General features: G+C 19.6%; 3 protein-coding genes across 3 annotated transcripts in view; 1 reads left to right on the top strand and 2 right to left on the bottom strand.

Annotated features, from left to right (window-relative positions):
* Positions 1-6,958, top strand: part of PRSY57_0507700 (guanidine nucleotide exchange factor) — a gene marked incomplete at both ends in the record, with an annotated part of 7,500 nt that extends 542 nt beyond the window's left edge. The window contains one exon of the mRNA XM_012906148.2: positions 1-6,958. This exon is cut by the window's left edge and continues 542 nt beyond it. Coding sequence (XP_012761602.2) covers positions 1-6,958 — 6,958 coding nt within the window.
* Positions 6,959-7,468: 510 nt separating this feature from the next.
* PRSY57_0507600 (transcription factor IIb, putative) lies at positions 7,469-9,257 on the bottom strand (the record flags this gene model as incomplete). The annotated part of the gene is made up of 4 exons (XM_012906147.2): positions 7,469-8,215; positions 8,617-8,697; positions 8,824-9,016; positions 9,205-9,257. 4 exons carry the CDS (start codon positions 9,255-9,257, stop codon positions 7,469-7,471), a joined length of 1,074 nt encoding a protein of 357 aa, XP_012761601.2.
* Positions 9,258-10,907: 1,650 nt separating this feature from the next.
* On the bottom strand, positions 10,908-11,936 carry PRSY57_0507500 (triose phosphate transporter; the record flags this gene model as incomplete). Its single annotated transcript, XM_012906146.2, has 1 exon — positions 10,908-11,936. One exon carries the CDS (start codon positions 11,934-11,936, stop codon positions 10,908-10,910), a length of 1,029 nt encoding a protein of 342 aa, XP_012761600.1.
* Positions 11,937-14,748: the final 2,812 nt, after the last annotated feature.

The following is a 14,748-nucleotide window of genomic DNA, read 5'->3' as shown; positions in this document are numbered from 1 at the left end:
TAATATAAATAATGAAAAAAAAAATAATATAAATAATGAAAAAAAAAATAATATAAATAATGAAAAAAAAAAAAAAAATGATATAAATGGACATGATGCAAAATATGTACAAAATAAAGAATTTACTTACAACGAACATAATTTTAAGAACGATATAGGTCTCCCAAGCGACGACGATATTTATGATGAGTACAACATTTCTGGTGACGAAAGTCTTTTAAACTTTGAGGCAGATAATATTTCAAGTATACAAAATGATGACATAAATATGGATGAAGATGTACACAATAAAATTGTTAATGACTATACTAATGAAGACACACAATGGGATATTAATCAAACTATCGATAAATATAGTAATCATAATGATTATGATGATGAAAAGAAAAAGGAAAAAATGAATATATATAAAAATAAAGAAAAATTATATTCAAATATAAAAGAAAATGATAATAAACATGACTGGTTTACTCCATTCCCTATGAAAATAATTTTCCCTAAAAAAAATACAAAAATAAAATTTATTTCTTGTGGTGATATGCATACATTAGCTATCTGTACAGGTGGTGTTTTATATTCCTGGGGTTATAACAATTTCGGTTGTATAGGAAATGGGACAAATCAAAATGTATATGAACCAACACCTATATTTTTAGAGCCTCATTCGGTTTATAATAATGATTATGATGATAATAATAATAATAATAATAGTACATACAACTTTCATAAAAACCAAGATTCTATAAAGTGGGATAAAGAAAAAAATGTAGTCATACATTGCTCAGCAGGAAGTAAGCATAGTGTTGCTTGTAACATACACGGACATATTTATAGTTGGGGATATGGAGGTAATGGTAGATTAGGTCTTGGGAATATAAAAAGTTATAATAAGCCCCAATTAATTAAAGGATTAAGAAATAAAACAATTCTTTATGTATGTGCAGGTACATCCCATTCAGGATGTATAGATTCTAATTATAATGTATATACCTGGGGAAATGGGAAATTTTATAAATTAGGTCATGGTTATGATGATATAGATATATATTATCCTAAATTAGTAGAATGTTTAAATCATAATAAAAAAATATGTATGTTAAGTTTTGGTTGTTTTAATTCTTTAGCATTAAATGTTAAAGGAGATGTATATGTATGGGGTACATTTAATATAACAAATAATTATGTAAATTATTATATTTCTAAATTACCTAAGCAAATTAATACAAATTATAAATGTATATCTATATATGCTTCTACATATGTTTGCTTTGGTATTACGTTAGTAGGTGATTTAATTAGTTTTGGGAATTATAAAAACTATTCATATGAAAAAGAAATAAGTGATAATGATTCAGATGAAGATTTAATAAAATATTTAATAAATAAAGAAGTCGAAGAACAACATTATAGTGTGGATAATAAAAGTGTTCACACAAATAAGAATAACATAATATCATCATATATTGTAAAAAAGAAGGATGAACATTTTGATATACATTATATAAAAGAAATGAGAGGAAAAATGTATATAAAAGATATTGTAACACATTTTTATAATTTAGATACCATGACGTATTATATGAATAAGATAAACAAGCACATTGACTATCTTACCTTAAATAATAATGATAATTACTATATGTACGATAATATATATGGTTCCCATGGGAACATTTTTGAAAAGAACAAACTTGTCTTGCCGTCTAAAGTTAAAATAATAGATGGAAGTGATCATTTTAGTGTATTTTTATTAGAAAGCGGGAAAGTATATACTGCTGGATATAATAAGAATGGAGAATTGGGGAATGGAGAATTTAATTTAAAGAAAAAATTTGGAGTGCCTGTATTATTAAACATATGTGTAAACAAGATAATAAAAATTGCATGTGGATATAATTATGTATTATGTTTAAGTGATATGGGTTTAGTATATGGTTGGGGAAAAAATGATAAGAGCCAATTAGGGATTGGGGTAATAAAAGATTTTTATGAACCTGTGCATGTGAAGAATTTGACAAATGTGATAAATATATTTGCTGGATATGACCATAGTGCGTGTATTATAAATAAGTTATTAGATAAGGATAACATGAATGATGTGAATAATGTGAATAATGTGAATAATGTGAATGGTGTGAATAATGTGAATAATATGAATGGTGTAAATTATGTATATAAATTGAACAATTCAAATGATGGTAACAATTATAGTGCAGACGAATGTGGAGATTTATATATTTGGGGTAATGCCGAAAGCGGAAAGGTCGGGTTAGGTGGTGATTATATCCAAGGATGTATATTATTACCTAGAAAAATTAATATAATAAATAAAATATATAAATGTTCTTTAGGTAATAGTCATAGTTTATTTTTAACGAATACTAACGAATTATATGTTTGTGGAAGTAATAATAATGGTAGGTTAGGTTTATTTGAAAAATCTAAAATGGTTTGTAATATTGTTAGTGTACCTACTAAAGTTATATTACATAATAATATATATATAAAGGATATTTTAGCAGGTAATACATATAGTATAATATTATCTGTTGATGGGTTTATATATATATTTGGAGAACTCATAAAAGGTAGTAATAACAATAATAATAGTAATAATATGTCATGTGAAGTCATAAGTTTATATAATGAAATTACTAATGTTAAATATATGAATGGTAAATATGAACATGTTTTTTTTCTTACATATGATAATAAATTATATGGTATAGGTAATAATAATAATTGTCAAATATTATGTGATAATGAAAAAGAGAATAATTATATAAAAAGACCTAAATTAATAACATATTTTTTAAAAGAAAATAATAAAATAATTGAATCGATTTTTTCTTTTCATAATGTTACATTTATTCAGTTTAATAATTCGGAAATATTTGCATGGGGTTATACTAATAATTATCATTTATGTATAGGAATACCTAATAATAAAAAATATTTAAAACATCCTACAAAAATTATAAAAACATGGTTAACATATGATCAGAAAGATTTAGATTATAATTCAAATTGTAGTGATATTGAATTGAATGAATATAATACTACAAATAATAATATGTATTATAATAATTATATAATAAAATATATTAATGAAATTAATCTTGTTAAAAAAAATATAAATAGAAGACAACTCTTTCAAAATGATTATATTTATTTTGGATATTATGAAGAAGAAATTGAAAAATTTATATATAATATAGTAATAATGAATAATACTATAAATTGGTGTCATTTACAAAATTTATTAAAAAAAGAAGAATATAATAATAATATTGAATATATCAAAAATTTTGAAAAAGATATAATTGATTTATATTCTAAACATATAGATGTTTTATTAAATCTAAATATATATGAAAAACAATTTAATTATTTATATCTTAATTATCAAAATTTTATATTATCTAATATTGCTAATATGAAAGAACAACATCTACCAAATATTTTATATTCTTCCTCAACTTTTATATTTGATCAAAATAGAATAAAATTAGAACATTTCATATATATAATTCAACAACAGCCAATTTATCTAATAATTTTATGTTTAATACATAATTATAAAAATGTTAGAAATCTAAAACAACTCTTGTATGGGAGGAAAATGTCCTACAATTCTAATAAAAATACAACTCATATTTATGATAATAATAATAATAATATAAATCAACAAGATATAAAAAATAATTATAATATTATCAACTCAAATTATATTAATCATACATATAATTATGAACAAAATGATGCTTTAAAAAAAGATAATCCAAAAGATATACAAAATAAATATTCCTTTTATAAAAATAGTTCAAATGTTTTATGTTCTTTTATTTTTGATTTATATGCTGATTTTAGAAATGAAAGAGTTCGAACTATTTTTACCATTTTCTTAATGAAATTAGGTATAGAAGAAATCAAGAATTCTTTAAACGTTCATTCTATATTTAATATTGACACATCCATATTTTTTACTCTTATACAAATGCTTTTCTTCAAAAAAGAGATTCTAATAAATTTTGCTCATTGTTTAATCAACTTGGATAATCCCAATTCTTTTGTTACTTTATTAAACCAATTATCAAGAAAAGTTACAAAACAAAACATTCCCGTTAACCAACAAGGTGTTTCTTATGCAAAAAATATGCAGCATACAAAACATCTACAAACGAATACTGCTATGTATGGTTCTGCTCACCACAGGGAAAATTCATCAATAAAAGATATGTATAATGATCACATGGTAGTAGATAAAAATATTCATGCGAAGAACTCAACTTATATGGATCTCCAAAAGGGTGGACCGAATAAAAAAAAAAAAAAAAAAAAAAAAAAAAAAAATAATAATAATAATAATAATGATGGTGGTGATGATATAAAACGTTCTGTGAACAAACGAAATAAAAAAGAAAATGTAAAACGTGAACCTAATATTACCTCCTTTATAGATAACCTAAATGATGATGAAAAAGATAAAGAATTTTTAAATTTTATTAAAGGGAAAACGCAAAATGAACCAGATAAAAAAAGATTATTTGTTAATGAAATATCATGTTATAAATCACCCGTACCATATAATATTCCTAATATAAATATGGAACATGAAAATATGTATACTAATAATATATCACAAGAAATACAAAATGATAATTTAGATAATAATGATAATTATGTGGAAATAAATTTTGTGTGTATTTTTGAAGAACTTTGTAAAATATTTTTGAATATAAAATTTCCAGATATGTTTAAAATTATTATCAAAGAATTATTTAAATATTTTATTATTTATGAAAAAAATATTAATGATGAAATTAATCAAACAAATAAAATATACTTTTATCAAAACCATCATACAATATATATACCCTTTTTTAAACTTATAGTTATGGCTATCATAAATCCAATATTAAAAAATATGGAAAATATTGCACACAAATTTTCTTACCCAAATATATTTCCACATATTTTAAATATACGTAATAAAATTTGTGATTTCATAGAAATTTTATATTTAAATAAATATGAATCATTAAATATATATAATCTAAATATAAATATCATATCTATTAAATACATATTTGAACATACTTTTATATCCTTAACTAATGTTATTAATAATATTTGTAATACTCATCATGATATTTATGTAGATGCATATACAAATCTATTTGATTATCATTTAAATAGAAACTCTTATTATGTACAATTAAAGCTTTTCCAGGTGTGTCATATTTTTAATTTATTCTTCAGATTTCAAAATTATTTAATGCTTTCTTTTAATGACCCTGTAATAGATATAGTTAATTTTTTCTACACATACAAAAATAACATACCCGTCCAAAAACATAAACATACTCTCAACAATTCGATGGTGGGCACAAACAAAATGGATATACAAAAAGCAAGGGAGCACCAGCTAAATATAAAAGGTTTGGGAAAGGAGATGGGAAATATTCAAAGACCAAAAGGTGTTTCTACATTTGTTACACATGAAGATAATAAAAAAATTAACTCTAATGAGGGAAACGAGTCGCTTCTACGTAAGGAAAAAAATGATAACTTAAATGATCGTTTTGGAATGAAAAAGGGGGATAATACGAGTGTGAATAATAATACGACTTGGAATAATACTATAACTTGGAATAATACTATAACTTGGAATAATAATATGAATGGAAATACCAACGAACCTAACGGTTTTAATATTCCGAATACTATAAAAATCAATAGTAACGATAATAAGATGAGGAAAAAAATGAAGAGGTTAATTTTTAGTGAAGATGATATTGAATTTTTTATAAAATGTAAATTAATTTACAATATTAAGCTAGATATTCGATTTTTGTTAAAGGAAAAAAATATGAGTATTTGTGAATTCACAAAAATTCCTATGCCTCAATATATTTGTTACCGTAAACAAACTTTAATAGAAAATAATGAGTATTTATTTTCTATTATACATAAATATAATTATGAGAAAAATAATATTTATATAATATCTGAATGTTTAAAAAATTGTCCTATTTTGGAACATTGTACAGATACAAATAACCTAATATTAAAATTAAAATCATTAAAAATGAATTACATGTCTTTACAAGATCAAAGAGAAAATAATTTAATTCATTTAATTAATAAAACTATTGATATATTTTTATCTGATGAAATGGCTTATGTCGAATTTTTAGATGAATTCCCAGCTAATTTGTCTATATATAAATTTAAAGATGATAAGATATTGCAAAAATCAAAAATGGAACAAATTTATTTTGATATGTTACAAAATATATATGATAAAAATTCATTTTTTCAAGTTAAATGGAGAAATATTGCCTTACAAATTTCACTAAATATATTAAGAAAAAAAAAACATATGAATTATTTAAAAAAATTATATGAAAAACAAGAACATATAGAAGATCTTATCATAAATTATCAACACAAAATGAAAAAAGATATTGTCACTTTAAAAAATGCTATTATTTTTGTATCGAAATTATATATTGAGAAACCTATATTGGTACATTCCTCATATTTTAAAAAAAATCTTTTTTTTCTTGAATTAAAAAAGAAAAAACATATTAACAGAACATTTAAATTACCATATTATTCATCGACAGTACATATATATCAAATCAAAGATCTAATCAATAATCAAATTCTCTCAAATATACATCAAACCTTATATACACTTGTTAATTATCTAACTATTGAAATTTTTTTTGATTTGAATAATATTATTAAATTCAGTTTAATATTAACAAAAAATCAAAATAAAAATATAATCAATGAACATACATTTACAGGTTCAGAAATTTATTCTATGTATAATTCCTCACCTTATATATTATATCCTTTTTTTAAATATAGTAAAACTTATTTGTGCTCAATTACGGGTTTGCATTTTATGCATTTGCTTCACAATTTTGTGATAGATTTATACTGATTTATTACATAATAAATAAATAAATAAATAAATATATATATATATATATATATATACATAATTTAAGTCTTCCCATTTGCATTTATTTATTTATTATTTTTTTTTTTTTAATTTTTTTTTGTTTGTTAATTTTAATTAAATTTTTAATTAATATTTAAAAATATAGAAGTCTATGTCTATATTAATGTCACTGTAAATAAATAAATATATATATATATATATATATGAATATATATATTTCGTTGCTCATTTAAAACGTTTATTAAAAATATGAGTGAACAAGTTATGCACATATTATTTTTCTTTTGAAATTTTCTTTTCTTTTTTCTTTTTTCTTTTTTCTTTCTTTATTTTTTTTTTTCGTATGAACTGTTTTTATGTAGTACATATGTATATTTATATATATATATATATTTATTTATTTATTTATTTATTTATTTATTTTATTTCATTTTTATTTTTTTATTTTGTGTAAAAAACATTTAAGAATTCAAAATGAAATATATTAATTCAATTATCATCATTATTATAAGTTTCATAATTTACATCTTCATAAAGTACGTTATTTAAATCCATTTCTAAGTTTTTAATTTCACTTATATTAGTTATGTCAACTTCATTATAAGGATTTTCATTTTCATTTTCTTCTTTCTGATTTTCTAGTATTTTGTCTTCTCTATCTTCTTCAGCGTTATCAATAACATCTATTAAATATTTCTCTTCACCATCATTTTTATTTTCAAAATCGGTATCAAAGTTTTTTACAGGATTACTTTCTAAATTATCAGAAAGTTCGTCTTTGTTCAGATCTTGGACTACATTTTCTTCATTTGATGGAGCTTCATTTTTTTCATCATTTGGTGGAGCTTCATTTTGTTCATTATTTGGTGGAGCTTCATTTTGTTCATTCTCAGCTTCCATATCCTCCCTTTTCAAATTCTTCGTTTTTATCACATTTTTAATTGTCGTTTTTTTTTGGGCTGTGTTTAAATATTGAGGAGGAGTGTATTTAGGTTTTTCTTTTTTCTTACAGAATATTTTAAATTCATCTTTCAATTCCTCATTTTTGTATATACGATCACAAAAATATACACACCTTATCCTTATACTTGCATTAATCTGAATATCAATGGTCTCCTTATATTTTGTTCTAAAAGCCTTTTCAGTATAATCATTTAAATTTATTTGTATTATATTCCATCCTTCATTTAAAACCATTGGCATTGTACACCACTTGTTTGATAATCGTGTTACAGTCTAAATGATAAAAAAAAAAAAAAAAAAAAAAAAAAAAGAGATAATTTTATGGTGCACAATTGATTATATGTATTGAAGAACATAAAAAGAAACATGTACAGGTCAGAATTTATATGAAAAAAATGTTATTTTACATGAACAAGATATTTTTTTACATGAACAAGATATTTTTTTACATGAACAAGATATTTTTTTACATGAACAAGATATTATTTTACATGAACAAGATATTATTTTACATGAACAAGATATTATTTTACATGAACACAATATTATTCTACATAAAAACAGTCACAATAAAGATATGTTTACGAACTATCCCACATATAACAATAAATAAAAAAAAAAATAAAAAAAAATAATAATAATGAATAGATAAATATAGTTGGCTTTTTTTTTACTTGGAAGTTGGAAATTCTAAAAGTTCTACGACATCTTTTATCATCTAATATGCTTATTCTAAAAGAAAAATATTTATTCATCTGAAAAAAAAGGAAAAACATTAAATAATAAAAAAATACATATATATTATATACATATATATATATATATGTATATATTTTCTTGTATGTCTGTGAATCAATTTATTGGAGGCAGTATAAGTCTACATTTTTAATGATAAGAACTATGATAGGCAAAGTGATAGAAAGTGATTTAAAGGGTTGCGGTGCCGTATATATGTACGAGTCCGACGTATTTTCTGATAAAATTTCGATGGCACTTAATTTTATTGTATCATCTAATACTTTTCTAACACAGCCTTTTTTTGTTTTGGTTTTCCATATTTCTAGTGGCTTAGAACTATTCATAAAACATAATATATATAAAATTGAAATATAGGATTGAATTTATAATTTTTTTTTTTTTTTTTATGACATTGTATATATATACTAATGGTATAAATTTATTAAGCATATTATAATTATGATAAATTTTGTTAATTCTATGATGTAGTCTTGAGTATTATACTTTTTTTTCTTATTTTTTACCCCGCACTTAATAGAAGAGATAAAATATTGGGCTGATATTTATTTCTATACATTTTGAATATGAATTAAATGTAAGGTTTTTTGTATTTCTTATATATATATATATATATAATATTATATATGTATGTGCTTGCATAAATGAAAATTTGTGCTCATGGTATTAGGTAAGAGACTTAAAAAAAGTACAAAAAAAAAAAAAAAAGCAAACATATTATAAGTGATATATATTATATATATATATATATATATATATATATATTGGTAAAACGAAATTCCAATATTTGGGTATTTTTTTATAAACCTAAATAAAATATAAGAAATATTAATATATTAATGTCTAATATATATATATATTATATGTGCGTAGTTAAAAATGGTACACTGTATTTATAATATATATGTCTAATACATATTATAAATGAAATAATTAGTAATTTAGTTTTATTTATTTTGTTAATAATAACTATTTGCGTATAATGATATATTATTTAAATGAATGAATACGGAGTGGAAAGGAGGAGACTTGGAATCTTATTTCTCTCTTGACATGAACTCTCATTTTTCGTATAGGAGAGAGAAATAAGAAATATACCAAATTATGTAAAACATATAAAAAGAAAATAGGTATAATTAGATATATGTAAAATTGTTATATTTTGAATTGACAAATATTTTAAACAGGAAACATTTATTAATCAAGCACATATATATATATATATATATAATGCATATTTAAGTAAATAATTTATTTTTTCTATAATATAAATAATAAGGTTTGATTAAATATATATATATATATATATCATAAAGACATTTAAAAAAAAAATTAGATAAATATTATATATATAAAAAAAAAAAAAAAAAAAGATTATACATATATAATATGTAATAATATATATATGATTACCCAAGTATTCTTATACAAATTTTGTATACAATGGTAAAAAAGTTTATAAAAAAAAAAAAAAATTATCATTATACAGCACATATATATATATATATATATATGTACTAATATATCATATATGTGTAAAATTAAATAAATAATAAAAAAAAAAAAAAAAAAAAAATAGTTAAATAGATAACATTTGTGTAACTCTTTAAAAAATTAAGCATAATATTATTTTTATTGGTCATAATGGCATATACACATTAATTATAAAAAATTCATCTACATATATAAATATATATATACATATATATATATATATATATATATATTTATCATTACTGAATAAAAAAATTAAATATAAACACGTGTATATATTGCAAATCTTGTAAATATATACATGTATGTTACAAATTATATATATTATATATATATTACTTTTTTATAGCCATATATTTTCATTATAATGTTGGAAGAGCTTTTATTGAATTATATGTATAATGAAGACTAAAACGATTTCTTAAATGTCAAAAGGACAAAATAAAAGAAAAATATATATATATATATATATATATATATATATATATATATATATGTATATATGTGGGATTGTATATAATAATATAAAAATAAATATGATCATTTAAATGTCATCGTTAAAATGCCACAATTCCATTGTTACCTTTTGTACTTAAATTTTTTCCTCCTGTACTTATTATATTTTTGTTTGGTAATAGGTATTTCTTAGGGATATAAAATTGTGTATACATATATATGTATGTATGTATGTATGTGCTGACATATTTATATTTTTTTAAAAGATTGAATACAAGAAAGCACCGAATATTGCAACAGCTGATCCTATAGCTCCAAGTAATGTTATTTGTGTTTTAAATATAATTATTGATGAAACAATGATAACAACTCTTTTAATTGAATTTGCAAGTGCATGCGTGATTTGGTTAACTCTTTCAAGGCACATAAAAGCAACTTCATTATTAAAATAGTACCACATTCCACTTAATATGATTTTAAAAATAACATCTTTAAAAGTATAATTTGTACCTTGATAGTTAACTAAGAAATTATAAGTTTCTTTTCCTTCGAATGCTAGAACTAAAGGTAAAGAAATTAAGGCTGAAATAATGGTAATAAATGAATAAATATTAGATGCATTTAGATTTTCACCTATAAGAGATTTTTGTGTCATCATTTTTTTTGCGTAAATAGATCTCATAGATGAACCAAAATTTGATAAGGTTGCACACCAAAAAGCTATCCAAGTAAAATGTAATTCTTTCATAGATGCACAAACAACACCACCTACAATAATTAATAAGGCTATATATTTATTTATTTTTAAATATTGTTTTAAAAGTAAAATTGAAAAAATGGCTGTAAATACAGGTTCACATGCTTTTACTACATGTGTAAAGGAAACACTAGTTGCTGACATAGCCATGACAGCACCAAAATGAACAAATATATGACATACACTTTGAATTAATATATTTCTTATAAATATATCATATGAATATATCTTGGGGATTTTTTTCATTCCACTTATCCAATATATAAATATAAATATCCATCCTACATATAATTGCATCGAACTAATAAACCAAGGTAATTTAACCATGTTTAATGCTTTTTTATTATCTACATTATATAATACATTTAATGTATACCACGTTAAAAATAACAACGCCAATTTTAATTTCTCAAATAATTTATGATATATCCCTTTACTCTTCAATTTATTATCACCTACATTATCTGAATAACCTTCATTTATAGTTATTGGAAAAGTTCCATACTCATTTTTTTTTTCATTATCTTTCATTCTATTTATTTAAGCGTGTATAATGGAGATATATATATAAATAAATAAATAATTAATATATAAATAATATAATATAATATATATATATATATATATATATATTTACTTATCTGAGGTCTCACGTAATAAAATATCTACTTAAAATGTAATATAATATAATATAATATGTGTTACTACAATATATATATATATATATATATTTTTTTTTTCTTTTTAAATACTTTGTAATATGTGTATGCAAAAAAAAAAAATATAATAAGAAGAAAATTGGATATAAAAAATGTACTAAATGCTTTTCAGAAATAAAATTATACTATATGAATATAATTTAAATAAGCGTTACACAAATGAATATAAATATTGTATATATGTATGTATTACTATATATATATATATATATATATTATATTTGTACGAATAAAAATAATAACTTTATAAAAGCTTACTTTTCAAATTCTTCAATTTCTTATTTAACATTAAATAATAAATTTTTAGAAGAATAATTTTACATAAATATAATATATATGTACCAAATGTATCAAAAATATGTATTAATATATTATATACTATATTTACATATATATAATTAAATAATATCTTATTTTTTATGATAATAATTTTTGGATTTATTTATTTTATCAATATTTTAAAATAAATATAAATATATAAATATATATATATATATATATATATATAAATTATATAATATGATATATATATATATATATAATAATATATTTTTCATAGCACTAATAATATTGTATGTAAATAATAGTATCCTAATATTAAACTATTATAATATATATTATATATATATATATATATATATATATATATGCTCAAGGTTCTTACAAAATAAAACAAATAAAATAAAATAAAATTAACATATCGTATTATGTTAAAATATATATTATTTATCGATAAAATAAATAAATATATATATATTATATATATATTAATATAAGCATATTTATATTTATTCATATAATTAAAATATATATATATATATATTGTAAAAAACTTTTTTAAAGGAACTTATATTATATATATATATTATATATATGTTATATATGTTATATTTATGTGTATATTAAATTATGAGGTTTAAGTTTTAAATAATTAGATTCATTATATTATATATATATATATATATATATATATATAATATATTAATAAATATTAAAATAATGAAATTGTAATATATTATTTATCATATTAATAATTCCACATTTTGTATATTCAATTTATTTTATTTTATTTTATTTCATTTATTTATTTATTTATTTATTTATTTATTTATTTATTTATTTATATATTTATTTTTTTATTTTTTTCTTCTTCTTCTTTTTCCTCTTTTTAGTAATAAAAAATATTTTCGTAAATATATTAAAAACTTTATGAATTATGAGATCATGTTTTTTATTGGTTGCTTTTTTTTTTTTCTTTTTTTTTTTAAGAGAGGTCATAATATAATAAATATGTTCAATTATACGAGTCATAATTTAAACGTTTAAGTATTTAAATAGGTAAAAATGAAAATATAAAAGTGTTAGGATCTTATATGTTTTATTTTTTAATATTGACATTATAAATTATATGTTCTTATTAATATTAAAAAAAATAAAAAAAAAAAAAAAAGAAAAAGAAAATAAAAAAGAAAAAGAAAAAGAAAATGAAAATCATATTCATATATATATATATAAAGTATACACTTTTATCTTGTATAACTTTGTTATTTACGAGAGATCATAAAATATGGAAATCACATATTTATTAATATGTATATAATATATATATATATATATATATATATATATTTATTTTATATAGACAGTGAGAAAGAAACTGTCGGATGTATTAAACTCTATAATTTATATTATAATGTTAAAAAAAGAGATTATTCTTTTTAAAAACTATTTTTTATCAGCTTAAATATGATATATATGTAAATATATGTACTTCTTGTCATATTATATATATATATATATATATATATATATATATATATGTATATACTTTAAATTGTGATATATAAACATTTCAAGTTAATTATAATATCCTTTTTAATTTTATTTTTTTCGACACTTATAATAAATATGCACATATGCGTACATATCGTATAAGGAAAAAAATGTATTTTGTATTTTAGTACGTGCTATATAAAAAAATTAAATATATCCATATGGATATGTAATATTTTTATACTATACATTTGTTTTTATTAATTTTTATAAGGTATATAAATAAAGAATAAGTTGTATAATATACTATTTTGACAAACATATATAAATAAATAAATAAATAAATATATATGTGTACATCGCAAATTATATTTATTTACTTATTCGTTAATTTTTTTTTTGGTCTCATATACAAATAAATTATGCACATAAATATATATATATTATATATATATATATATATATATATATATATATATATTTATATTTATAAATTTAAGACCTAAGGAGTTTATATGAATATTCTATTTTGATTAAAAAAAAAAATTTATATAAATATATATATAAATATATATATATATATATATATATATATATTTATTCATTTATGTGTTAACCCTTTATGGGACATGTTTATAATGTTTGTCATCATATAATTAAAGGATAATTAAATTTTTCTATTTAAAAATTTTTATATATTTTATGATACGTACATATAATATATTTATTTAAAACAAGGTTATTAAGGAAAAAAAAAAAAAAAAAAAAAAAAAAAAAAAAAAAAAAAAAAAAAAAAAAAAAAAAAAAAAAAAATTTAAAAAAAATAAAATAAAATTAAAAATAATTATAAA

The sequence above is a fragment of the Plasmodium reichenowi genome, chromosome 5, assembly GCF_001601855.1.
Source record: "Plasmodium reichenowi strain SY57 chromosome 5, whole genome shotgun sequence".
Classification (NCBI taxonomy): domain Eukaryota; phylum Apicomplexa; class Aconoidasida; order Haemosporida; family Plasmodiidae; genus Plasmodium; species Plasmodium reichenowi.
This window is presented reverse-complemented; position numbering and strand designations above follow the sequence as displayed.